Source organism: Plectropomus leopardus, chromosome 8 (genome assembly GCF_026936395.1).
Source record: "Plectropomus leopardus strain MGB_pleo_1.0 chromosome 8, ASM2693639v1, whole genome shotgun sequence".
Classification (NCBI taxonomy): Eukaryota; Metazoa; Chordata; class Actinopteri; order Perciformes; family Serranidae; genus Plectropomus; species Plectropomus leopardus.
In genome coordinates, this window is record NC_142183.1 from 2,510,803 (window position 1) to 2,538,408 (window position 27,606).

Consider the following 27,606-nt stretch of genomic DNA (forward strand, 5'->3'; position numbering starts at 1 on the left):
TGACAGAATTCACAGATTTAAACCTGAATGCAAGATTAAAGTTTTTGTTGCGATGAACATTTCCTGCAGGTCCCATCTCACTCTAAATTCTCAGCTCTCCTCTGCTGCGTCTTTGATGAATAATAGGAGTGGAGACAGAAAGAGGGGAGAGATATGTGCGAGCATTAAATGTGTATTCATCAGGTCCGGCCCCGGCCATTGACAGGCTAATCAATGTTTAGTAATAAGGCTGAATGTGGAATGAGGTGTGGGGGGTCTGGGTCGGGACGGAAGGGAAAGAGATATCAATTAAGTGGGGAACTGCCGAGTCCGGGCCCGAGGAGCTGAGACGGCAATATTCTGACTCCGGTTCATTAACTAAACAGTGTGTGCTGAATGCAAAACTCCTGCAGACACCCCCTCCGACAGCGCCGCCCGAGCCACCCATCCCACCCATCTGTAAACGGCTGCCTGATTCAATGGAAATGAGGCAGTCGCTGCAGCAGGTAGAAAAACGCCTTTGATAGTTCACATAATGAAATACCTCCGAGGCCGTGCAGGGAAATAATATCCGAACGTGATGCAATAAAGCGAAAAAGTGCAGGGTGCCTGCGGGCTGGAAATGCAAAACAGGATCCGAACACATTACCAAATTATATTGGGAGGGATTTGCATACAATATGCATTCGGTGTAAATTGGGAGAAACAGTAAGAAAAAGTAAACAGGCTCGTTCCCAGTTTGTTCCAAAAAATGATAATTTAGTTTTGCAAACATCTGGAGGGTTTGTAGCATGCAGCTCCGCCAACAACAGTTCCAAGTTAAAGCCTGTATTCAAAAAATGACTTGTTTTTTGTTTGCTTCCTCAGATTAACAGTGTTGAACAGAAAGTGCATTTTTAAGGTAATTTTAGTAAGAAATTCTGCTTTCCGGCTTCGTTATTCCTCCACTATACTACATTTCAGAGGGAAATGTAGTACATTTTACTCCAATCCACAATCCATGTATCTAATGGCTCTGATTGGTGGGCATTTTGCATACAAAACATAAGATCAACTTGTTTTATTGGACTCACAGACCTCTATTTAGTTTTAGTAGGGTAGGTTTTACATTCCTAGAGGTAACCCCACGAAACCTGGATCAATGTCGTTTTTCTGTGTTTAGATGCATTTCACAAGCTATTTAACTCTTGAAACTGAAGCAAACTGGTTTAATTTGAAAACATGAGGAAAATGAGCAGCTTGGTAAGAAATGTCCTACAAATTGCAAAATTTAGAAATTCTGTGAAAAATATGTCCAGAAAAATACATGTATAATCACTATAACCATATATTTAAAATTATGTTACATTAAAAAAATGCATACACATTTTCCTTTTTTAAAGGATTTTGGGGATCATTTTCTTGTTTGTTTTTTACTTTCCTTTTTTGTCTTATTTTCTGGTATTTCTTTTCTTGTTACTTTTTTCTGAAATGCCTCAGCAGCGCTCCTCTTTTCTGAGCTACGTTTATGCTCGCTGCTGGGTCCCCAGCACGAGGGTGTATGAGCCAAAAATGACGTCATTATGAATTTTGCATACAGCATGAAGGCTCCACAAGTTGTCAGTCTTCGTCTCAAAAATGACCCACATTAGGCTGAAAATCTGTGTGAACAGGAGGTGCAGAAAAAAATAAAGCTCATGGATTTTTCCAGTTCCAGGATATGAAAAGCTGTTCTGCACATGTACTTTTAATACTTAATTACATTTTGAGACTTTTACTCAAAAAAGGATCTGAATACTTCCATCGCTGTGTCGCAATCATCATGCAAAACCAGACGTTGAAATAAAAATTGCTGACTTGTCACGTTGTTACCAGGCTCTTAATAAAATGAATAATTCACATGTTGCCTGAACTCAGTGAGCTCAACAAACCGCAGACCTGCTGCCATTATTCATGATCCCCAGAGAGCAATTTAACGCCTGTGAAGGGCAGTGACATCTGACACTTTTTCACTCTTTATTAAATGCATTCACCTTGTTGATGATGCATTAGGCATCCCACAGTGGCCCGGAGCCAAACACCTCCTGAATCCAACCTGGCCGCTGCTGTGCATCTGATCTATCCACCACACAGACCTTCGCCGATGCAGACCGTCTGCAGAACCACCATCAAAAAAATCACGTCATCTTTTCTCTGTGGTTTGATTGGGTCAAGTTTCACTTTCTCATTGATAATTCTGATACGAGAGTCTGTTTTAAAACTGTCGACTCGGTTTGACAAATGCACACCTCAGCCTCTTTGGTGGAGCTCGAACACTGAGACCGACGACAACGCTGACAAGAACCACAGCCGCCATCCATGAGGCTCACCTCTCCACAAAACTAGCAGCTACTGATTCTGTTCAAAAACACCACCTGATGATAACAACAATGTTGTCCTCTAACCGCCAACAAAATGATGGCTGCACCTTCACCTTGTTTCCAAAATGCTCCCTTGAGCAAAACTACACAGCAGTGTTACCATACGTGACTGCTGCATACTGCATGTTTCGGCAAAACCACAGATATGCTACATTTGTACGTTATTAAGTCCATCCATGGTCTTAACTGGCCTTCTGGGTACAGGCTCAGGGTCCCAAAGTGGCCCTCACTTGACAAATGTCACTACATTTAGGGTGTACCAACCAGGAAGAGACTCAGAATAATCAAAAACAGACTCAAAAACACCACAAATTAATAAAAAGGAACTGCAAAGAGATTCAAAACAACCACAAAGTGACTACACAGAGACACAAGACGAAAATTACCTCAACTAAAACAAATACAAAAAGACACAAAAAAACCACAAGGAGACTCAAAATGATTAAAGAGACACACAACTACCTCAGACAGACACAACAACCACAAAGAGATTAAAATGACTATTAAGAGACAAAAAACAACTAATAAAATTACCTCAAAGAGACAAAGAGACACACAAAAAATAGAAGGTGACACAAAATGACTACAAAGCAACACAAAAACAACTAAAAAGGCATGAAATTACCACAAAGAGACTCAAAACAACCACAAACAACCACAAGATACAACAACTACCACTAGAGACACGCAATGACTAAAAAGGACAAAGAATTCCCACTACAAGACACATATCGACTAAAAAGAGACGTAAAACCACCAAATCTTCTGTGTCTTGAGAGATGGAGAGGTGGAGGGGCCCGCTGTCTCGTAGCCCTCTGATGATTATGAAGCAGACTCACTGAAACTTCATGTTTCAACAACACTGTCGTTAACATGAGCTTAGATTTAGGCGCAAAAGCCACTTGATTTGGATCAGGTTTTGGCTGAATTACCCAGTTTTGGTGGCAAATATCATGACAGGAAGTGCAGTGATGTCTCAGAAACACTCGTCGTGCCTCAGAAGCCACTGAGAAAACAGCAATGATTCATTAATTCACAGTCACTCTTGTTTGTTGGTCTCGAGCAGCTGCTGCAGCTGATCTCACAGTCTACGATGTCACGCCATCCAATGTCCCCTCCGCCTCCAGAGGACAGTCAGCTCATGCGCTACGTCACTCTAGAAACATCGAAACATATGAAATATACAAATGAGATATACAAATGTGAGGTATGCTGTTTGCAGGAAGGAACAATGACAGCTTTTTCTCGTAGACTGAGCTGTGCTGCAACTCTAACTCGAGGATTCGGGGGTTTGTGCGAACATACAGCATGCGAGAGGCCCTTGATGAATAGGCAACTTTGAGGCAGCAGGGATGAGTAAATGTTGCTTCCAGCAGGGAGCAGAACTGGAGATGACCTCAAAACCAACATGAGCACTAAATATGCAAAACTATGGTTGGCTGTAGCTGCTGGCAAAACCTCGAATTATAATAGAACCAACAAGAAAACAGCAGATATATGAACTCTGAGAGTAAAGAAATGTATGTTTGGTCTTTCTGGGTTGAGCTTGATGTACCAGCAGCAGCAGCAGCAGCATGACTGTTTGTTAATCGATTAATGGATTGCTTGTAATGAAAGAATAAATTACAACCCAAACCTCATAAGAACTGATCGTCTTATTGAACCGTGGAGACAAATGAGACGCAGATTTTCAGGGAAAAAAGGGCAGATCGAAATGATTCACATTAGCACTGTTTTTTGGAGGAAAAGTCACCTTCAAGTGGACAGAAAACACAACACACCGAGTCACATGACCTCCACAAGCTTAGACCACAGTGTGTGTGTGTGTGTGTGTGTGTGTGTGTGTGTGTGTGTGTCATTACTAACAACAGCTTTAACCCTCTGAAACCTGGAGCAACATGACATTTCTGGTGCTGCTCTCAGATGCCTTTCAGCAAGTATTATTTACAACCTTCAAACCCTGAAAAAAATTCTTTAAAAAAACAATGAGCAACTTGGCAAGAAATGTTTCATAAAAACTGCAAGAAATTTGTAGATTTTGAAAATTATTTTTAAAAAGCGAGGGAAACTATACAGAAGCAAAAGGCAAACGCTAACTATATTTATAATTATCACAATTAATATTTAAAATCATTTGTAAAAACATATATATGTATGTATATATATATATATATATATATATATATATATATATATATATATAAATAAAATAACTTTCTCCATTTTTTTAATTTTTTTTCTTTACTAATTTCTTGAAAATTTAGTGGTTATATCGTCTATCATTGCTAAGTGCCTTCTTGAATTTTTGAAAGATTTGAAAGATCAGAAAATTCAATTTTATATCAATCAATAATATTTTATATATATAGCAGCTTTCAAATAACTCCAATGAAATTCAAAGTGCTTTCCAGTTTAACTAAGGAAAAAAATCGGAATAATATAAAAATTGATCTTAAAAGATGGATCTCAATAAATAGAATAAGTATAAACCACAAAAGTGTTCTAGTAAGACACTATATAAAAGGATTGGCTTTAAGTTTACATTTAAAAGTAACAATATTTTTTTTTTGGGGGGGGGTGATTATATGATCAGAATTTCATATTTAAAATTATGTTCCAGCATTTTTTTAATTTTAAGCAATTTTACCCTGTAATTTCCTTGTTTTTACGTCTCTTTTCTTTTTTCTTATACTTTTCACTAATCATTTCTTCTTTCATTGATAATTCCCTACTTCCAAATTGAATGGAAGTTGCTAGAATTGTCTAGCCAAAGAAGAAAAAAAGCTGGGGAAAAACTATGAATATAATGTTCATAATAATATATTTAAACTTATGTTACAAAATTGTTATAATTTTAAGCACTTTTTCCAGATCACTTCTTTGTTTTTGTTTTTGTTTTTTTTTACTGTTTTTCTTTTTCCTTTTTTTCTGTTTTTAGCTAATGTCTTGCAGATGTTCGGCCAATTTCTTCTAACACTGCTGAGTGCCTTCTTCCTGTTTTTTGAAAGCTTTTAAAGATACAAAAAATGAATTCTCTCGGGGGAAAAAAACTAGGGTAAAACTATGAATATGATGTTCATGTTCAAATTTTATTTTTTTACTCTTTTTCTTTTACTTTTTCACTAATTTCTTGCAATTTTTGTAGCAAATTTCTTCTTTTATTGCAAATTGCTTTTTCCCATGTTTGTGAAAGAAATCAGGCCAGTTTGCTGAGGTTTCAAAGGGTCAAATAAGTGCATCACCTAAATGCCAGCACATGTGGCGCCCTGAGAGTTTTCTCCACATGCCTGTTGACACCCATCCTCAGCGCAGAGCGCCCACTAGTGGTCGCTGTTTGCTCCCTCACACAGAGTCCTGCCGGGATCCACTTCATTCAGTTCACTAGTACGTGCACATGAGCCCCAATAACGCACACAACCCAGAGGCAAACTTTCACAAGATTTCACCTGGATTCCCCCTCGAGCCTCCTGCAGGGAGCTCTGCTGCTTTTCCCAAAGCAATAAAAATGCAAATTCCAGTGTTCATACAAATGCCACACATGATTATTTCCACATTTCATGCCTGCGCTTACCTGAAAAACACTACCGTTTCCCACAAATAGATCCCCAGCGCGTTTAGTCGGCACATTTTTGCCAGTCTCATTTTGTTTGGAGGGGGGAGGGGAGGGGGGGTGAAGGTGTTGCTGAAAAGGGAGAGGAGGGGGTCACTCTTGGAAAAAAATCCTTTAGTGGTGGAAAAGGAGGAGGAAGAGGAGAGGGGAGGGGGGTCTGTGGTTATGGTTTATGACCTCCAAGGTGAAAATGTTCCGCTTTGTGTGTGTGTATGTGTGTGTTCAGATCCCGGAGTCGCCGGTACGGAGCCGCCGCGGGGTGCTCATGACCTCACCGGCCATGAAATCATGCTTGTGTCCTGCTCCGGAGCCGCCACCGCGGAAATCCACAACATCCAAGCCGAGATTGTGTTCAGGACCACGGACAGAGGCAGGCGGAGACACCGGTGAGGCTGCAGGAGGAAGCGCGTCCAGGTTTTGGCTCTTAGGTGGGGGGGACAGAGAAGGGAGGAAGAGGAGGAAGAGAGGAAGAGGAAGAGGAGGAGGGGAGGAGGAGGAGGGAGGGGGTCTCAAGAGGAGGTTAGCCTCACAGGCTGCTGCTAATTGACACACAATTACACCCAATTACTCTTAAGTCCAGTCTGCGCGATCCGGGAAAGCGGAAATCAGGCATATTCCTTCAGTGGTGGGAAAAAGAATCTGGTTTTGGCTGCAGTCTCAGTGTCTCCAGAGGTTTTGCAAACTGTTAAATCCCCTAATTCCACTCACAGGACAGAGCCAGTGCTGTTCTCTGCAGGGTTTCTCTCACATGCATCCCAGAGGCAGCCGGTGCGTCGCTCTGGATCCGTGCGTATCGGCTGTCGCGGGAGTCCCGGCGCTGCTGCTGCTGCTGCTGCTGCTCAGAGAGGGAGGTCTGCGGGTAGAACAAGTCTGCCTCCTTTTCCTCTTCTCCCTCTCCTTCTTCTTCACCTCCTCCTCCTGCTGCTGCTGCTGCTGCTGCTGCTTATCCTCCTCGTAAGTGTCTCCCAGGGGCGAGTAGTAGTAGTAGTAGTACTTGGCGCTGAAGCAGCACGGCTCAGCTACTCCCATTGTCTGGTGGTGGTCAAGTTGGAGACGCACCGGCGGCCGCTGCTGCTGCTGCGCTCCGCATCCGCTCCCATCCGGGCACCGCTTCAAGAAAATCAAGAATAAATCAATCCCCTCAGGAGAAGTGTTATAATAACGCGGAGTCCAGCGTGACGCACTGCTGTGGAGCCTCTTCCATGGCAGGAGAGCGGCGGTGACAGTGGCTCCTTCCCGGCCGGCGCGCACACAATCACTCACGCGGAGGTACAGTAGAGACAGAGCAGCCAGCCTCGGTGCGCTCCGACACTGTGTTTTCTTGCTGCAGTCATTTAGCAAACTCCAAAAAACGCACCTCACGGTGGACAGACACGCCCACAGGACGCTGCCATTGGTCAGCGCGGGGCTGGAGCGCGGCACTGATTGGCCGGCAGAGGTGTCACTAGCCGGACACGAGTTCTGCCCCTTACGCATAGATCCCCAAAGGAATATCCACTAATAACAAGTTACTGTTGAGTTTAGACTGACTTTACAGACACAGCATGTTCTTATAGAGAGATGAAATATAATAAAATATTTGTCTGTGTCTCCATCACCCGTCTCTTACATCATGAGAGCTACCACTACGAGCTCTATCTCCACATGAAATCACACATACAGCTTCTGTTTTCCCCAAATCTTCATAAATATTCACTTAACATATGTACATATTAGTTTTTGATCTTTTTTATTTGTACTTAATAATATGTAAACAGTGTATCATGTATGTGCATTTGCCAACAATTTTACCACTTACTGTGCAGTAGTATTTATAGGATATATTTCTTTTTTTTTACAGTAAATAAACTGCACACCATGTGTGTATTTATTATCTTGTGCAATCACTCATGTACATACAATATCTGTATAGGTAAAAGGTGTATATAGTGTATTTTCATTTCATATAATTCGTATTTTGTAATATTTTATCCTTTTTTGCATTCAAATCACTTTTTTTGCGTTTTTCACTGCTTCTGACTCTTGAACTGCAACAACGTGTTTATTTTCTTATCTTATCTCCGTGGCTGTCAACAATAAGGTAAAACTGATGTAATACTAAGAGAAAAGGAGATTTCTTTTAACACTGAGGGCTTTACATATGGCAAAACTATATAAAAATATAAAAATTTGAAAGCACAACAAAGACGGGAATAAAATATTAAATCAACGAAAGTAGAACAGAGTAAAAAAATGAAATTAACAAAAAAAAATAGTAGAAAAGCAGCACGGGTGTACAGTAACGAGGTATTATACTTCCGGGTTTTTGGGTGTGGTTTTTTTGGCGGGGGGGTCAGATATGTACTTTTACTCCACTACATTTCATTTAAATGCTGTAGTTAGGAAAAATTAAATGCATTAAAATTGTAAAAAATAAAAATAAAAAAAAAACCGTGTAAAGTAGGCTCCATTTTTAAGGTGGTGTATGTAACGAAAATTGTGTTAAACATCCTAATTCTCTAAATTGTGACCGCTCGCTTTTTGACTTGAACTTTTACTTCCAATACTTGAGTAGGCCTACATTTGGCATGATAAAAGTACTTTTGAAACTTAAGTACAGGTAATATCAGAGGCGTTAATACTTTACTCAGGTACCAGCTTAACGTGTCAGTGCAGGGAGACACAAATACTTGCTGTACTTAATGACATTTTTATATCAGTTACTCACCCCGTGTTACGTTGGATGAAGAAGAAAACGTCGTTTTTGTCGCATGTCTCCACAGTCAAAAGAGTCCAGAGCTCGCCTGTCCTCAGAAACTGCGACAAACAGAGTCCAAAAACAGGCGAGCTGTCCTCAGAAACTGCAATAAGAGTCCAAAAACAGGCGAGCTGTCCTCAGAAACTGCAATAAGAGTCCAAAACAGGCGAGCTGTCCTCAGAAACTGCAATAAGAGTCCAAAAACAGGCGAGCTGTCCTCAGAAACTGCAATAAGAGTCCAAAAACAGACGAGCTGTCCTCAGAAACTGCAATAAGAGTCCAAAAACAGACGAGCTGTCCTCAGAAACTGCAATAAGAGTCCAAAAACAGGCGAGCTGTCCTCAGAAACTGCAATAAGAGTCCAAAAACAGGCGAGCTGTCCTCAGAAACTGCAATAAGAGTCCAAAACAGGCGAGCTGTCCTCAGAAACTGCGCAAACAGAGTCCAAACAGCGAAGTTACATCACGTCCGTTTACAGAATCTCAGTCTACTGGTGAAGTAAAATCCGGGTCTGGTGTATCCAGTCGTTTATTCAGGACAAGTTATTTTCGCTAAAACTCAACAGTAAAAGCACTTCCGTGTTTGAGTAGCGCGCCATGAGCTCACCTGAGTCGCGCGTGCGTACGAGCTCTGTTTGATTAGCGAGTTCAGGCGCATGCGCGCTACTCAGCTGAGCCCGAACTGAGGTGTTTTAAAGGTCCATTTGCAAATAAACATCACAGATATTTAATCATATCTGAACTGGAACTTGAGATAAAAGAAATCTGGTTTTACAGTTTTACAGCTCCATGTGCCATTTTATTCTTTTTAAAATATTTAATTACTTTACTTTGTGTACTTTGTCATTTAACTGTTATTTACAGTTTGATTATTTATTTATTTTTTTATCGTTTATTATTACAATTAACATTTTTCTTATTTATATCTTTATATTTATAGGTTTTATTCTGCCTCTGGTGTCTCCTCACTTATAGTAGCTTTTCCTCAGTTCCTGCTTTCAGTGAGTACTCCTTTTTTAAAGTGTTTTCTTGCTATACAAATAAAGTCTGATTGATTGATTGATTTATATGATCTCATGTCATTCTTAAAGTTTTACTGGTGGATGATTGTTGTTGTTTCTGTACTTGAACGTTGTAGGTAATCTAAGTCAATAAGTCATTAATATCATGGTGTGATATTATCACACAGAGATTTATTGAATGTATCTGCTCTGCTATTATGTATAATTTACTGAGAATACGTCATTGTACTGGGTGGTGATCATGAATGGATTTGTTACATTTATGAGCTGACTTGTAATGGGGTGGTGGATGGTGTGACACAGGTGAGACACCGGCCAAGCTGCAGACTGTTCAAGACCAACAAAAAATGAATACAGTTGTGTTTCAGCGGCCCATCGCTGTGTTTCAATGGGGCACAGTATTAAGAAAGAGTGCATTTTAATTCTAAATGTAAAAATTTCCTAATCATAACAGAGTGGTTTTTGACCCTAACCACATATTAACCACAGCGCTGCTGAAACATAACGTTTCATCAAACTTGCTGCCTGGAATATAAATGTAACGTATCTGTGCAGAAGCTGAGTTATACTCCTCCTGTCCTCTAAATAGTTCACCCAAAAACAGTATACATTGTAAACATTAGCTTACAGAACCTATGGAGGTGTCTTATATGTACATTTACTATTGTTTTGGGTGTCAAATATATGAAACAGATGTTATAATTTGCCATATGCATCATGTACTGTACATAATATAATTGCAGCGATATCTGTTTTTATTTTTTTCTTTGCTGACTCCAAACTTCAAGAGAATGACTCAACAACAGTCATGTTAGTTCATCTAAAGTTATCTTAATCACTCATTGGGTGGCCAGCCGTCAGGCCAGGCTGCCACTGAATCTGTTATTAATATAGACTTCATTGTTTCCAGTGCAAAAATCCTAATTTGGTGTTTTGTCATCTCAATATTCCCCTTAAGTCAGAAGGCCAAACTTTCATAAAAAATGCAAAGAATATTCTTGTTCTTGAGAGGATGAATCCTTGTGATTTTCATGACTTTCTGTCCGTAGTTTTACTGACCATCAGGAAAAACATTAAAGGGAAATTTGTTGATTTTCATCCGGCCTTGAATCACTGCAGCGTGTGCAGATGGACAGTGTTACAGTGTTACATGGTGAGCCCTCGCTGGCCGATGAGCGGGGAGCTTTGGGCGCTGGCACCGTGAGAGGGAGGTTGAGTGTTGCTCTTCAACATAAGCTGCACATGTTGTAACATCACAGAGGTGGTTGAAAATCAGCAGCGCTTAAATTTAATTTGTACAGTGGAAACATCTAAATCTGACTGCAAATTGCAATGCACTTTACTGATCACAGTCATTTTCCCCAGAGGACGAACCCCTGTCATTATCTTCTTTTAACATCACTCTCGGAACAAACTTTAATTTTTTTGGTGCCACTACTGGCAAGGGCTGCATGTATTTGTGCCACTTTTGATCTTGTAAACTCATGATTTGCTGATGGTGAGATTTTGTGTTTTGCTTTTGGCTTGAATATCTTCTAACCCGTCACTGATTCTTTTCTTCACATTGTGGTACACGTCTTTGCAGCATGATCTCGGGCTATTTTCCATCTTCTGCATATTGATGTTTCATAATTTTACATGAAATAAGACAAGTGCGTTTACGCTAACTGAGCGGCACTTTACAGTTTATTTAATCTTGTATGATATCACTGCAATATTGCTATGATATTATGATAATGGCTTCTGTGATATTAATGTAGCACTCTCTATTTCTGCACACACACACACACACACACACACACACACACACACACACACACACACACACACACACACACACACACACACACACAGCTCCTCAGGACCGTTTTGTCCGAAGTGTCCGCTGGAACGTGACTCTGATTCTAATGCCTGCCGGCACTGAAGGAATCACAAGGCTGAGTGATACTGAAGAGCACACACACACACACACACACACACACACACACACACACACAGAAAAACAGAGAGGGGGAGGCACTCCTGAATATGGAGATTATATCTTCATTAGTGTGAAAAGAAAGCTGCTCCTTCTACAAGGACTCCACCTCCGACTCGGACCTCAGATTTAACAATGAACCTCATGGAGAAGGATTTTAAATCATCTTAGTCACAAACAACATGGCTGCAGGTGTGAACCACAGCTTGGTTTGGTGACCTCAGAGTCCAAATTAGTCCAGCTCATGCAGATTGCATGGAAGACATTAGGTGTAAGACAGCATCCATCCCTGCAGTTTACCTACCAACAGTCTGTTCTTAAAGAAAACAGCACCACAATAACCCACACATCCGCCGTGCTCCACACTGAACACCAGCTGCTGCCGTCTGGGAGGAGGTTCAGAGCACCTCGCCGTCCACTGAATAGATTTAAAAACTCTTTTATCCTGACTTCAATAAAAACTTTGAGTGGATGCAGATCAAATACACACAGATGAAATTGATGATGGAAGCCAACAGAGTTTTTGTTTGACTTTTTGACTGCTGGTTATATTTCAGGGCAGAACTTTTTCAAAAAAATCTATTTTAGCATCAGTGTTTGTTTTATTATGATGTCCTTATGTGATGATTGTTTCCTAAAGCTGTTTTGGCTTCTATGCAGGATGTGTTTCCTGGTGGGAGGCTCAATACAAATTTGCTACAATGTGGGACATGAAAGTGAATTTTGATTCGTGGTTCATAAGAAATAAGTAATAAGTTTTATTACAGATTCTGCAAAATTGTGGACTGAGGAAGATATGTTTTGTTGGTCACCGCAGCAAAAACAGCAAACCTTTCTGACTTTCCAACAGGACAGTTTTCTTTTCATAATCCTGTGCAAAGTGGGAAGTGGAAAGTGAAATGCAAAGGAAGCGTGATGAATATTTAAACCATTACATAGCCATTATAGCTCTTTATGTAAATGTGTGGTAAAGTGCTGTAGTGGTTATTTATAGTCGCAGCAGGCTGTAATTGGCTTCAGTCGTTGGAGGGGGTCGACCCACCCAGCTGACCTGTCACTGCAGAAGGTGGTGCACGTGTTGCAGCTCAGACCAACAGCTGGTCAACCAGGGCGGTCGCCAGAGTCAAATGATGGCATTGTACAGAAGATTTCATTCCTGTGATGTAGTTTACAAAACATGTGTTTAGTTGCTCGTAAGGGTGATTGAGAGATGGTGGCTGGTAACACAGTCGCTAGAGGAAATGGTTATGGCCTAATATCCATTTTGGGGGGCACTATCCTGACTAGAAATGCAGCAATGTCCCAGTAATAAATCAACCACTTTCCGTGGCACTATACCAGCTTAAGTGTCACAGTAGGCGGGTTTCCATTACAAATTTTCAGAAAAATTAGACGATATTTTCAAAATGTGGATAAAAAACAATGTAGAGCTGACTGTGTTTCTACTGAGTGATGCTGTGCAGCTTCTCCTCTGCTGATAACATCCCAGTAACCATGGCGATGGATGTTCAAAACATCAGCAGCTTTATTTCTATTGCAGCCACCGCACTAGCCGTCATTATTTCCAATCCAAGGCCACGTAGGCGTGTTATGGAGCCATGTTGGAAAAGTGAGCCCCTTGTACGTGGGAGTGGCCACGTATGAGGGATTTCTGGGAGATGTAGTCCAGGATTTCACAGAGGAATTGTGGATTCAAAAACTTTCTGAGTTATGTGATGCAATAACAGCTCTTGTAGCTCCTGCTGCATCATGAGGGAGCCAGTTCCTACTGACAAGCAGATAGACACAGCATCATGTGACCTAGAAAAGACAAAAAGGTGGTTATATGGCTTTTTCGAATAGCCTGAAAACCACCTCAAGTGAGCACAAAAACTTTTCTGTGAAAAATGGGAGTTATTTTTGAAACTGACAATTTTATATTCTCAATTTCAATTCTTGCAATTTGAGGGTTAATGTAAACCCGCCTATTAACCACCATCCCCTTGACCTCCCGATAATGGTCAGCTTGTGCATTATAACCCCTAAGAAATATGATAAAATGATGCAAATGTAATATATTTGTGTTTTGCAGAAGCATAATGCCTACCTTTTCTCCTGGTGACTGGGCTGTGGATGGCGTGACAGCTGCAGAACAATGCTCCAGACTAACAAAAGTGGCTATTATTCTTTTATTTTTTAGCACATTTAGACACATCTAGCTATGTTTATGGCAAACAAACATTATATTTTAAACCCAAACATGATTTTTTCCTGACACTAACCAAGTGATGTTTGTGCATAAACCTAATCAAACACTGACCACAGAGTTGTCACAACATTCAGTTGAAGACTGAAATGTGAAGTTTCAAAAACTCACAGACAGAAGAGTTTGCAGAGATGTACAATGAAAACATTTATTCTGGTGACTGGGTTGGACCAGAAGGTGATGGTTTAATTTTGTGGTGGAGAAACTCAAGTGAATGAGAATCACTTTGTCATTTTGTGTCAGCGGCCTCAGGCTGCCTCAAAACTAGCAGTAAAATTGAATTGACATTTTCAAATGCTGTCAGACTGCTTCTGGACACACTGCTGCAAACAAATATCATCACCCAACAGCTTTATTACAACTCGTCTGACTTTCACAGTTTTGATCATGGTTACACTAACCATACTGTGTGAAAATGTGCCGCTGACTAACTTTTCACCAACTTTTTTCATCAGCATGCCATCTGTATTTCTGTAAATGGATTTCATTGATTTGTTGGTGGTGTTGCTCAGAGTGGATGCAGGATACCATCTGCCTGGGATTGTTTTTAATGTGATACTTTATGGATCTCTGTGGAGGCGTTTGGTTCCCGCAGAGCAGCTCTCCTGGAACTGACATCAGGTACACACATGTTGTATCAACGTGTTTGTCTGTGTTCAAATGTATTTATTCATATGTGATGCTTTTGTTAGTGCTGCGCAAATACATTTTCATAGTGTTGTTTCATGGAAATGCAGTTAAAATTGCAAAACACTCAAACAAAACAGTAACAAAAAAGGGACAAAAAAAACCAAAAAAACAATGTTACTCAAAAAAATTTATCCCAAAATTAAGGATGACATTGTTTGTCAAAACTATTATAATTGTTCTTATTTGACTTATTTGACTTTATGGTTGAAGTTAGGTTATGGTGAAACACTAAAATGTTAATGTTAGGGAAAGACGGTGGTGATGGTAGTGTCATGATTCCTGCATCCTCCTCCTCTCCTTCACTGCCAGTACTTTTCCACTCACCTCACTCTGCTCTGCTCCACCTGCTAGCCACGCCCACTGCTGCAGCCTGCTCTCCCCTCAGCTGCAGCTCATCTCCAATCAGTGCAGTATTTAAGACTCTCCAGTTCACTCACTCTTTGCCAGATTGTTCCTCTGCCATGCATGACTTTCCAGCGTTCCTTTGCCAGATTACCTGTTGCCGACTCAGCCTGTTCCGACCAACCCCTCGTGCCTGCTACCCGGTGTACCTACCTGCCTTCTGTCCCTGACCACGTGCCCGGCTTGGCGTTCTGCAATCCTGGCGGCTCCACTGGCAAAGACCTCCCGCTCGACCACGACGATCCTTCAGCCTGCTCCTCGGCCAGTGCCGTTGCATTCTCGGACTGTTTCCTCGGCTACGGATCCTCTGCCTGTCCCCGACCACGACCCAGCGTTATCCCCGACAACGCTGCCCCACGTGTTGTCGGCTTCCCGAGCTACGGGGTTTCCTGCTCTCCAGCCACGGTTGGTTCCAGCTCCGTGTCTTCATCTCGTTGGATTCCCAGAGACATTGTTGGGGTAATTCACCCGAAGAACGGACTGAACATTTGTGAGCTGAACTTTATTCGTGTTGGTTATAATAAAAGTTATTACCAACTGACTTTGAGTGTTAGCGTACTGCATCTGGGTTCATACACACCTCGTTTCAGTACAATCTGGCCAACAATGGACCCAGCAGACCCTAGCACTCTGCAGTCTCGCCTAGCCCGTGTTGAAGGAATGCTCCAGCAACACGAGGCTCAGCTTTCCTCCAACGGCTGAGGCTCGCCATTCTCGGCGTTGGGAGCGACTCTGACTCTGCTGGCTAACCAGGTTCAACAGATGGCCACCACGTTGACTCAACACGCTGTTCCTGGTTCGAGTCCTGCTGCGGCGGCTCCCCAACTGGCGCCACCTCCCTGTTCCGCGAGACCCCGGGTGGGGACACCTGAACGCTTCACGCTGGAGATCCAGAGGGCTGCAATCCGTTTTGTGACGAACTGCTCCATCCTGTTGGCTCTTCAGCCACGCACATTCGCCACTGAGGGAGCCAAAGTAGCCTTTGCTATCAACCATCTCACTGGCCGAGCACGATTATGGGGAACAGCGGAATGGGAGAGAGGTACACCAGCCTGCGTTTCATTTCAAGCCTTCGCTGATGAACTACGGAAAGTGTTTGGTCCCGTGTCCTTGGGTCCTGACGCCTCCGGGAGTCTACTGAGTCAACGCCAAGGAAGTCGGACGGTCGCCGACTTCGCCATCGATTTCAGGACTCAGGCCCGGCAGAGTAACTGGAACTTCGGCCGCCCAGTCGCGATGCCTTCCTCAGCGGGCTAGCACCATACATCAAAACGAACTAACTGGTCTCTTTTGAGCTCCTCATTCCCTCGATGGTCTCATAATGAATTGACCCTGAAGATTGGACAGGCGGATTCAGGCGGGGAGGAAGGAGCTGCGTCTGGAGGGAGGGTTCTCACGGTTCCCAGGTCACCAGCGGCATCACCACCCCCGGCTTAGCTCCAGGCGGACTCGAGTCTGAGTGGGGCCGGAGCCAATGCAGGTTGAGTCGCACCAGATTATCTGCTGAGGAGCGTGAGAGGCGGGCGTCGGGGAGACTCTGCCTGTACTGTGGACAGGCTGGACATTCGTTCCGGTTGTCCAGTAAAGGGGGGCTCAGCAGTAGAGAGGGCATACTGCTGAGCCGATCACAGAACTCTGCTTCCAGTCTCCGCCCCTTGTTACCGTGCAACTTCGGTTGGGTGAAAAGACTCACACCCTGGCCACGTTTATTGACTCTGGTGCCGACGTGAACCTGATCGACGAGGAACTGGCTCGTCAGCTGGGACTAACCCTGGTCTCCCTGTCACGTCCTGTTCCGGCTAACGCCCTGGATGGTCATCTTCTGGGTACCGTGACCCATCAGACTACTCCCGTCTCCATGCTCCTGTCCGGTACACATCACGAGACCATTCAATTCCACGTCCTGAGGTCCCCAGATCTGCCGTTGATCCTCGGATACCCCTAGGCTCGCGTCGTCCACAATCCCCACATTGACTGGTCCACGGTTCGATTGTGGCATGGATCCGTCATGTCAGCAAACCTGTCTTCAGTGGCGAGGAGTCTTCTAAGGGGATTTCCGCACGCTCCAGATCTCTCAGGGGTACCCACGTTACCCACGACTACGGAGAGGTGTTTGACAAGGCCAGGGCCACCTCCCTGCCGCCCCACCGCTCCTACGATTGTGCCATCGACCTTCTTCCTGGAGCGGCCCCTCCGAAGGGTCGGCTCTACTCTCTCTCCGCACCAGAGAGGCCATGAACACCATCAGAGACTCCTTGGCTAGCGGTCTCATCCGACCGTCCTCATCTCCTGCCGGGGCGGGTTCTTCTTTGTGGGGAAGAGGGCCGGTTCCTGCTGACCCTGCATTGACTATAGGGGGTTGAACGAGATCACTGTTAAGAATCGTTACCCTCTCCCTCTCATAGCTTCAGCATTCGAGTTACTGCAAGGGGCGACCATCTTCACGAAACTTGATCTACGTGCATGCGCCTACCACTTGGTTACGCATCCGTGAGGGGATGAGTGGAAGAGCGGCCTTCAATACCCCACTGGACACTATGAGTATTTGGTGATGCCTTCGGGCTCACCAATGCTCGGCAGTCTTCAGGCCCTGATTAATGGCGTCCTCAGAGACTATCTTAACAAGTTTGTGTTTGTCTATCTGGACGACATTCTGATATTTTCCCGGTCCAGACAAGAACACGTCCATCATGTGCAGACTGTTTTGCAGCCTCCTCAAGAACTCCCTGTATGTAAAGGCGGAGAAATGTGACTTCCATGCATCCTCTGTCTCCTTCCTCGGCTATATCATCAGTCACAACAGTATGGAGATGGATCCTGCTAAGGTCTACGCCGTTACCTCATGGCCTGTTCCTGATTCCCGTAAGGCAGCTGCAAGCTTCCTCGGATTAGCCAATTTCTACAGAAGATTCATCCGGGGTACAGCACGGTGGCAGCCCCCCTCATGGCGCTTACCTCTTCCAGGTTCGGTTCCGCTGGTCTTCTGAAGCCAGCAACGCCTTGACCACCTCAAGGCGCTTCAGCTCTGCTCCCATTCTCCTCATCCCGATCCTGATGGACAGTTCGTGGTGGAGGTCGGCGCCTCGGATGTGGGGGTGGGAGCAGTTCTTTCCTAGCCTCGGGAAGGATGGGAAGCTGCATCCTTGCGCTTTCTTCTCCAGCGCCTGTCTCGCGGGCGCAACTATGACATGGTAACCGTGAGCTCCTGGCGGTTAAGTTAGGCGCTGGAGGAGTGGCGACACTGGCTGGAGGTGCCAGGGTTCCATTCCTCGTGTGGACTGATCATAAGAATCTGGAGTACATCCGAACTGCAAAGAGACTCAATTCTCGCCAGGCCGCTGGGCCCTCTTCTTCGCCAGCTTCGTTCACCCTCTCCGCCCAGGGTCCCGTAACATCAAGCCTGGCCTGTCCCGCCAGTTCCTGGAGGAGGAGGAGAGTCTTCTCTCCCCTGACCGCATCCTTCCTGCCTCCCAACTCCTGGGATCCCTCACATGGGAGATCGAGGAACGTATCCTGTCGGCCCTGGAACAACAGCCGGGTCCCAGTTCATGTCCCCAGAACCGTCTGTTCGTCCCTGAGGGGTTCAGATCAGAGGTGCTACAGTGGGCTCATTCTTCTCGCCTCACCTGCCATCCTGGGATCACCCGCACTAGAGAGGTCCTGCAGCAGGCGGTTCTGGTGGCCCACATTAGTTACTGACACCAAAGACTTTGTGAACTCCTGTCCGGTCTGTAATCAATGTAAGACCTCTCGTCAGGCTCCAGCCGGTCATCTGCATCCACTTCCTGTTCCTCGCCGCCCATGGTCCCCTTCGCTCTGGATTTACGTCACGGTCTGCCACTGTCAGGAGGCAACACCACAATCCTGACAGTGGTGGATCCGGTTCAACAAGATAAGCGCATCTGGTGCCTTGCCCAAGCTCCCTCTGCCAAGGAGACTGCAGGTTGCTCCTCCAGCATGTGATCAGACTGCACGGCATCCCTTCTGATGTGGTCTCCGATCGGGGGGCCCCAGTTGCGCCTCAGCTTTCTGGAAGGAGTTCTGCCGACTTTTTGGGGCGTCCGCCAGCCTGTCCTCCGGTACCATCCCCAATCCAATGGACAGACAGAACGGATGAACCAGGAGATGGAGACGGCGCTTCGCTGCATGGCCTCATCTCACCCCGCCTCCTGGTCTTCGCAGCTCTTGTGGGTGGAATTTGCCCACAACACCCTTCAGAGCTCTGCCACTGGCCTCTCCCCCTTCCAGTGTGCGTATGGGTACCAGCCTCCTCTGTTTCCTGCCCAAGAGGGGAGCGGCCTACCCTCGGTGGAGGACTTTATTCGTCGTTGCCGCCAGACCTGGAACCGAGCCGGACCACGTTGTTGCGGCCGCGGTGCGCTATTCACCTGACTAATCGGCCTTGATCCCAAACTCCCCTACCAGGTGGGTCCAGCGGGTTTGGTTGGCTACAAGGACCTTCCGCTGAGGTGGACTCCGCATAAGCTGGCTCCTAAGTTCGTCGGTCCGTTCCCTATTGAAAAGGTCATCAACCCAGTAGCTGTCCGTCTGGCGCTACCCGATGCCATGAGAATTCATCCCGTTCCCGTCTCCAGGATCAAACGGTCCGGAGAGTCCTCTGCAACCCTGCCGCTCAGCCGCCTCCTCCACCTAGGATCATTGGCCGGGGCACCGGCTTACACGATCCGTCGCCTCCTTGATCCAGGCGCGCGGCAAGGGTCTCAATGCCTCGTCGACTGGGAGAATGCGGTCCGAGGAGCAGTCCTGGGTTCCGGCTCGTCAGGTCCTGGACCGCCGCCTCATCGAGGACTTCCATAGGCGTCATCCGGATGAGCCGTCCCGTGCTGCTACTGGTGAAGTGGTGCGTCCGTTCCTGCCGTCCTCCGTTTCCTTCCCTGGCCCTTCTGGTTTGAGACCTGTTCCAGGGGTTCTGTGCACGCCGCCAGAAGGATCCTCCTTCTGGCGGCGGCAGCGGTGACAGTGGCAGCGGCAGCAGCGGTGGCGTTGGCGACGACGATGGCGGCGATGTCGGTGGCGTCGATAGCGGGCTTGACCATGTCCGAGGAGTTTTGACCCTCCTTCCGGGCCCCCGCCCGCCCGGCTTCTGTGACTTTGGGTTTGGGACGTCGTGGGCCGTCCCTTGGGGGGGGGGTTCTGTCATGATTCCTGCATCCTCCTCCTCCCCTTCACTGCCAGTACTTTTCCCCTCACCTCACTCTGCTCTGCTCCACCTGCTAGCTAGCCCTGCTGCAGCCTGCTCTCCCCTCAGCTGCAGCTCATCTCCAATCAGTGCAGTATTTAAGACTCTCCAGTTCACTCACTCTTTGCCAGATTGTTCCTCTGCCATGCATGACTTTCCAGCGTTCCTTTGCCAGATTACCTGTTGCCGACTCAGCCTGTTCCCGACCAACCCTCCGTGCCTGCTACCCGGTGTACCTACCTGCCTTCTGTCCCTGACCACGTGCGCCCGCGGCGTTCTGCAATCCTGGCGGCTCCACTGGCAAGACCTCCCGCAATTCGACCACGGCGATCCTTCAGCCTGCTCCTCGGCGGTACGTTGCATTCTCGGACTGTTTCCTCGGCTCTGGATCCTCTGCCTGTCCCGACCCACGACCCAAGCGTTATCCCGACAGCTGCCCCACGTGTCGGCTTCCCGACTTCTGAGGTTTCCTGCTCTCCAGCCACGGTTGGTTCCAGCTCCGTGTCTTCATCTCGTTGGATTCCCAGAGACATTGTTGGGGTAATTCACCCGAAGAACGGACTGAACATTTGTGAGCTGAACTTTATTCGTGTTGGTTATAATAAAAGTTATTACCAACTGACTTTGAGTGTTAGCGTACTGCATCTGGGTTCATACACACCTCGTTTCAGGTAGAGGTTTGGGGAGGTTGGGTTTCACATTAATCAACATGTGCCGGTGTTTTCCAACTGGCTCATTTCCAACTGCAGTGCTTTGGTGGCATGTTTTTAAACCAAAGTGACAGGTTAAGGACCACAAATGAAACAGGACACATAAGACAATAAGTTGCTGAAATGGCAACAAAAGCTACAAAATTAGAATGCACAAGCTTTTGTACAAATCATACAGAAGAAGCTAAACACTGATGCAACAACATCCAGGGTTTGGTACACGTTGTCATGAAAAGCACTAAAAAGCTACAGCGTAAAGTAGAAATGTAACAACCAGTAGAAGGCCTTTTCATCATAATGAGATGTTAGTTGTATATGTCAGTACGTTCTCATTTCAAAGTCATCAAATAGCGCCACTTTTACAGTGATTGTGGCACAAGATCCCACTGCCAAGGCTGCCATTTTATGGCTGTATGATACTGTGGCGTCAGCTGAAAGCATCCCCGGCCAGAACCATTTGCAGTGTTATGATGCACTCCTGGACGGCTGGATGGCCACTGCTGAAGCCACATGATATACAGATGGGCGGCATCAGCTAAGAAACCCTGGACTTTCATACAGGAGTCTGATGTTTGCTTCCTGTCTAAATGTGATAGTTTTTTTTTCCACGCCTTGCCTCGTGCCTCTTTTGCATAAACCTAATCGTCCATGCCACCATGTGCATTTGTTGACATCCCAGTGTTGGTTGCATACTTTTGTTGTCTAAACGTAACCGCATGTGGCATAATGTGAACATGTGCTTTTGTTGACAAGAAGACAGCAATAAACAACAGTAAATGCTAATTTTAGGGGTCATTTCTTGCCAAGATTCCCATTACCTTTTTTTCCATGTTTCTGAGAGAAATCAAACCAATTTGCTCAAGTTTCATTGGTTTCAGTGTGAAAGGTGTCTGAATGCTGCACAAGAAAAATGATGCCAATTCAGAATTAAAGGGGTTAAGTTGTTCAAATGTATTTTTTGGTGCTTTAATCACTATAAGCTGAGTGCTATGTAGTTCCATTAAAGTGGAGAGAAGGCAGACATATCTACAGAGTTAATGGTATAGTGAACGTATTGTCACACAGACCTGAGACCTGAAGCAATCATCAGGAAATGACCTGACCCAAATAGACTGAATACAGTTTGGATCCAGGCTGAGTACCTGTGGTGCGGTCGGCAGGTGAGTTCACAGCAGAAAAACAGAAGAATGTGATGTCTCTTTATGCAAAGACAGCTGAGTGGTGTGATAAACTCTGAGTGCAGTGAGTTGTTATGGTGACTGAAGCGTCTGGCAGCAGCACAGCAGACTAACAGTGTGTATTTACTCACATGTTTATGCTCAGTGTGGACGTCAGTCTGCTGCCCATTCAGGAGAATCATCTGCTGTCCACACACTCTGTCCTTCATCAGTTTGGTGCCGGGAGGTGAGCAGATGGTCCGAGTCCAGACAATGTTCAGCAGCAGGCCTGCAGGACGGATCAATAACAACAGCAGCACCTTAGTAATATTTATCTATGACCAAAGGTCATCGTGTCCACTCTCAGCGAGTTCAGAGGAAGACTCGAGGAAAGGCCTGAACTCGAGCATTTTTCATATCGGAGCAGATAATCGATGTCTGCTATAGGAGGCAGAGCTGCAGTGTCAGAGTCACAGGAGGAGGCGCAGATATCTGAAATGGATCCGACATGGCGAGAAGATATGACTGCAGCATGAAGACAAGAAATAGGTCCCTCTCTCTACAACACTGTACACAGCGGAGCATCTTTCTTTATTAAAGTTTGGTGCTCTCGATCTCTTTCTCGTCACCACAGATGTTTCCACTTCCAGCGGCTGATTAGACCTCTGCTGACGCCGTGCTCTGTGTGCTAAGAGCCCTTTTCCACAGAAGACAGTTTGACGTGTCTTAAGAGGAAAAGCACAGGTGTAAATAATTCAATCTTGTTGGCTGAGTTGCATTTAGCTGCTTCAGTTTGAGGGTCCTGCTGGTCTGCATGCTGGCGGTCACAGAAGGCGGGTATCTGTTACAGCTTTGTGCAAAATTTCAGTGATATTTTGTTTGAAATATCGATAAAACACAATTGTGAGATGACTATGTTTCCACTGAGTGATGTTGTGCGACTTCTCCTTTATTTTTATTGCAGCCACCGCATTAGCCGCCACGTAGGCGTGTTATGGAGCCATGATGGAAAGGTGAGCCCCTTGTACGTGGGAGTGGCCATGTATGAGGGATTTCTGGGAGATGTAGTCCACGATTTCACAGAGGAATTGTGGATTCAAAACTTTCTCAGAGTTATGTGATGCAATAACAGCTCTTGTAGCTCCTGCTGCATCATGAGGGAGCCAGTTCCTACTGACAAGCACATAGACACAGCATCATGTGACCTCACAGCATCATGTGACCTAGAAAAGACAAAAAAGTGCTTTCATTGTAAATTTCTCACATATGGCTTTTTGGATTTTTTTTTTTTTTTTTTTTAAAAACTAAACAAAACATTTTTTTTGCAATAAATAGTTTTTTTTAAATGGATGTTTCAGTTCGACATAATTTATATTCACAATTTGCGCAGTTTGAGGGTTAACAGAAACCTGCCTACTGTTCCCATCCACTCGTGTGTTTCCATTGTTTACCTCCCCTCCAAGGAGTTTGTTTGTTTGCTTGTTTGTTTGTCAGCAGGGTGATGGAAAAACTACTGGCCTGTTTTCATGAAACTTGGTAGAAGGGTGAAGCATGGGCCAAGAAATACACCATTATATTTTGGAGTGGATCCGAATCTCAGGGCGGATACACCAATTATTTTTCACTTTTGTTAACATTGTGAGACAGGGCTTTTGACCTTGGCAGACGTCTGCTCTCTCTGAGTGCCCTGCAGTCTTGTCGCCGTTAGTGAGGAGATCCAGTTGGATGGTTGGGCTCACATATACCCCTTACCACTAAATTTAGTGCATATGTATGCAGTTTTGTTTTAAATGTGGGAATAGAGGAATAGATTTATTTCCCATTGCAAGTAGACCAGAGCTGTGTGCACAGCTCTGCTGCAGACACCTTTGTGTTTATTCAGGAGTTTTATGTTTGACAGGACAAACCCAAGCAGTAACTTTAGGGTGTTTTTATTATCTTACTTGTTCTCTCATTCAAACTTGCTGACTAATTTTGATGATGAGAGTGTTTTTGAAGATGTTTGAGTGCTGCTTGGACGGGATGGACAGTGTTTTGTGGTGGTCTGTCGCTGAATCACTCTGAAAAAGGGGCCAAAATTTGCGTGTCCACCTGGTTGTCACATTTCCATCACAGCCAATCAAAGCTGAGCGAAGTGAGTGGCAATAAATACATGTGATTACTGCAGTCAGTTGTTCTAGAGTGAATGCAGATTATAACCTTTCTAAAGAAAAAAGAAAGATTTTAGGGGGCGTCGGTGGGTTTTCGTCCAGTGTGAAAGGGGCTGAAATAATGTCGGTACCAGAAAGTATTTTTTTTTGTCGTCTCATCCCAACTGTCAATATTTTAGCCATGAGGATAACTTCTTCCTAACCCTGACCCAGAGGTCGGTCATGCTGCTGCGTCCTGCTCTGACCAGCGGGGACGCTCTAAATCCCACTGACCTGTTCTGCCATTTATGCACAATCACAAAAACAAGGACTTGGAAAAAATAAATATACAAATGAAAAATCCTTGCAAACCTGCATTTCATCATCCTTACATAAAACAACTACGAACAAAGTATGACGTATGCAAAGGTTTGAGTTACTTGTGTTGAGTCAATTATGAAGGTCACATGGGTCGAGCCTGTGACAGTAAAGAGGGAATAAACGAAAAGACAAGACGGACACTGCAGCTAAGAATAGATCCAGGAAGGGCAGAATGAAAGAAGTGACATTGTTGTTCCCTGCTCATTTGTTGAGTGTGTGTGTGTGTGTGGGTGTGTGTGTGTGTGTGGGTGTGTGTGTGTGTGTGTGTGTGTGTGTGCGCGTGTCCTTTGCAGGGTGCTGTTGGAAGTGCAGTGGTCTTAAAGCCGCCTGCAGTTTGACAAAAACAGCGTTTTCTTCGTCAAACACGAGTGAGTCACGACCCGCTCACCGTTTCTCATTAAACATTTGTTCTGTTTTTCTGGCGCTCTTGTTTTTGCAGACCGTCTCCTCACGGTCAGTGACAGCCGGAGACACTTTTGTCTCTTTTCTTTTCTAAGTGTTTCCTTGTATTCTCTAACAAGACAGAGCCTCATCCCAGGTTTCGTTTTGGAAATGACCCAATTACCATCCCCCTCAATTCATACAGAGAGAGCTGCCCCAAAGTTACGACTTTAATAACCAGCCATTAGTGACGCACGGCACATTTTTGTGCCCATTTGGATGTTTGTCGCATGTTATTTTCCATCCTCTGGATAATTGGTCCCATACATGTGACAGTTATTTTCAGCGGCTATTTGGAGATGAGCAATCATTGTTTCTGTGTCCTAAAATGACAAATAACAAAGAAATATGAGATATGTTTCTGTTTCTCAGAGAAAGGCTTTTTGGAGGAGGGTGAAGAGCATTTTCACCAGTTTAAAATGAAAGTCCAATGTACAAGAAGCACAGAAAACAATTTCTGCAGCCACACGAGCAGAAAATACAACAGAATGTAATGAAACCACAACACAGGCTGAGATATGAGAAGCAGTTCGGCTCTCTGTATTAAAAAAAAAACAACAAAAAACTCTTGCTCTGCCTCTTCCTAAATGCCCTTTTTAAGGGTTTGTTGAAAGACGATCTAAAAAAATTCAGGAAATGATAATCCAAACAATAGATGACAAAAGTGATGGCGGTGACATTTTGCAAAGATTATGAGTAGACTTATGTGTTTAAACCCATAGAAACCTGAGCAAATTGTCATGGGAGCATGGAAAGAAGACAATGAGCAACTTAGCAAGAAATGGCCCAAAAAATTAGTAATAAAATTTGTAAAAAGTTACATGAAAATTACCTGAAAATAAACACCAATAATAGTAATGTAAGAAACAAAAAAACTTTAAGAATGTGCTAAAAAATTAGAAAACAAAACAAAACACAATTTTAAATATATAATTATAATAAGTGTAAATCTAGTTTTCTGGACATTTTCCTTTTTTTTTGTTTTTGTTACCATATTTAATAATTCCATTTTCTTGTCACCTTTATTTTCTTTTCCTTTTTTGCAATTTGTGGAACATTTCTTGCCAAGTTGCTCAATGCCCAATACAATCAAAAGAAACCAAACAATTTTTTCATGTATCAGAGGGTTAAAATACCTGTAAAAGGCATCCGCATGCAGCATAAATAAACCAAGGATTTTGTTACTTTGCAAAATAAATAAATAAATGATTTTCAGTTACAGGTAATGCAGTCTGACTCATTGATTATATTGGCCGTCTATGTCTCTCCAATATCTGTGTGTTGATGTTTTAAAAAAATCCACTTTGCTGAGGGAAATGAGCAACAACCTGCACTCAGAAAAGCCGTTTTGACGAAGATTTGGATGGTGTTATCTTTTTTGTGTTCCTATCCTCAGTTTGGTCCCTGTATCGAGCACTGGGAATAGTTTTCTCTGAACATAGTTTCTGGCAGACTGTGGAGTTTGGCCCATCAAACCCTCTGAACGGTGACTGGATACAGTGAGATCCTGCAGGTACAGACTGTGTGAATGCAGCACTGGAGGCTGCAGACTTCACAGGCAGGCCTCAGACTTTATACGGAGGTGCACACTTGCATCAGTCAGCTGAGCACCTGCAGGAACTCCCCGATGGACCGTGTCCTTCCTCAACCCTCTGCTCACTGCCCAGGTTTATCCTGAAGTTTGCTCAGTTGTTATTTCTTCTGCACTTCAGCCCAGACTCAGGAAAACATCTTATGATGCAAATAACCTGCAGCAGGAACACCCACACTGACAGAGAGAAATGCAGCTCATAACAGACAGGAGACAAAGTACAGTGCAAGTTTCAGCAAATGAACACAGACCTGCCCTCAAGTTTTTAAAATTTACAAAAGAAATTTGATGTTTACACACAAAAATAAATAAATAAATTAAAACTTCTTAAATACAAGCTGTTTTAGTGCTGCGCAAAAGTTCACTTTGCACGTAGCAAACAGAGCACACCTTTAACCCTGTGACACCTGAGCAAATTTCTTGATTTTTTTTAAAAAAGCATGGGTAGAAGGCAAAGAGCCTTGCAAGAAAAAAAAATTCAAAAAAATAAAATAAATAAAATAGTACAAAATAAATCAAACCAGCTTTCTCAGGGTTCAAAGTTAAAATACGTCAAAGTAATTCTGATTTACTGTTATATCCTCTGTAGTTTGTGTTTGTATTCTGTTCTTTGCATTTCTATTTGTTCTTCTGTGTCATGTGAGCGTCTTTCAGTATTTTGTATTTGTTTACATTTTAAATTTCATAAAGCATCTTTGAGTTCTTAGAAAAGTGCTATGTAAATACTGTCCATTTTTATTATTATCATTATTAATTATCTGAATTATAAAGTACTTTCTAGAGTTGTCTTGTTTTGAGATCTTATGAAGCACACTCTGAACTTTCTTACTTTTTGTGAAAGGTAAGCAGCTGAATGCAGAATGGGCTCGTCGCTCCATTTGGAGCCGCACACCTGAGGACACTGGTGTCGGGCCCTCAGGAGCAGGGAGCAGAAAG

General features: G+C 44.3%; 1 protein-coding gene across 6 annotated transcripts in view; it reads right to left on the bottom strand.

The window, feature by feature from the left end:
* glra1 (glycine receptor, alpha 1) overlaps positions 1–9,333 on the bottom strand; it is a 148,132-nt gene extending 138,799 nt beyond the window's left edge. For 5 of the 6 annotated variants that reach the window (XM_088080723.1, XM_088080722.1, XM_088080727.1 and 2 more), the window contains exon 1: positions 5,950–6,075. In XM_088080723.1, the coding sequence (XP_087936849.1) occupies positions 5,950–6,020 (71 nt within the window). In that variant the 5' untranslated portion in view covers positions 6,021–6,075. Of the gene's footprint in view, positions 1–5,949; positions 6,076–8,695 lie in introns of those variants that run through there. The other variant, XM_088080724.1, reaches the window with a different exon arrangement.
* Positions 9,334–27,606: the final 18,273 nt, after the last annotated feature.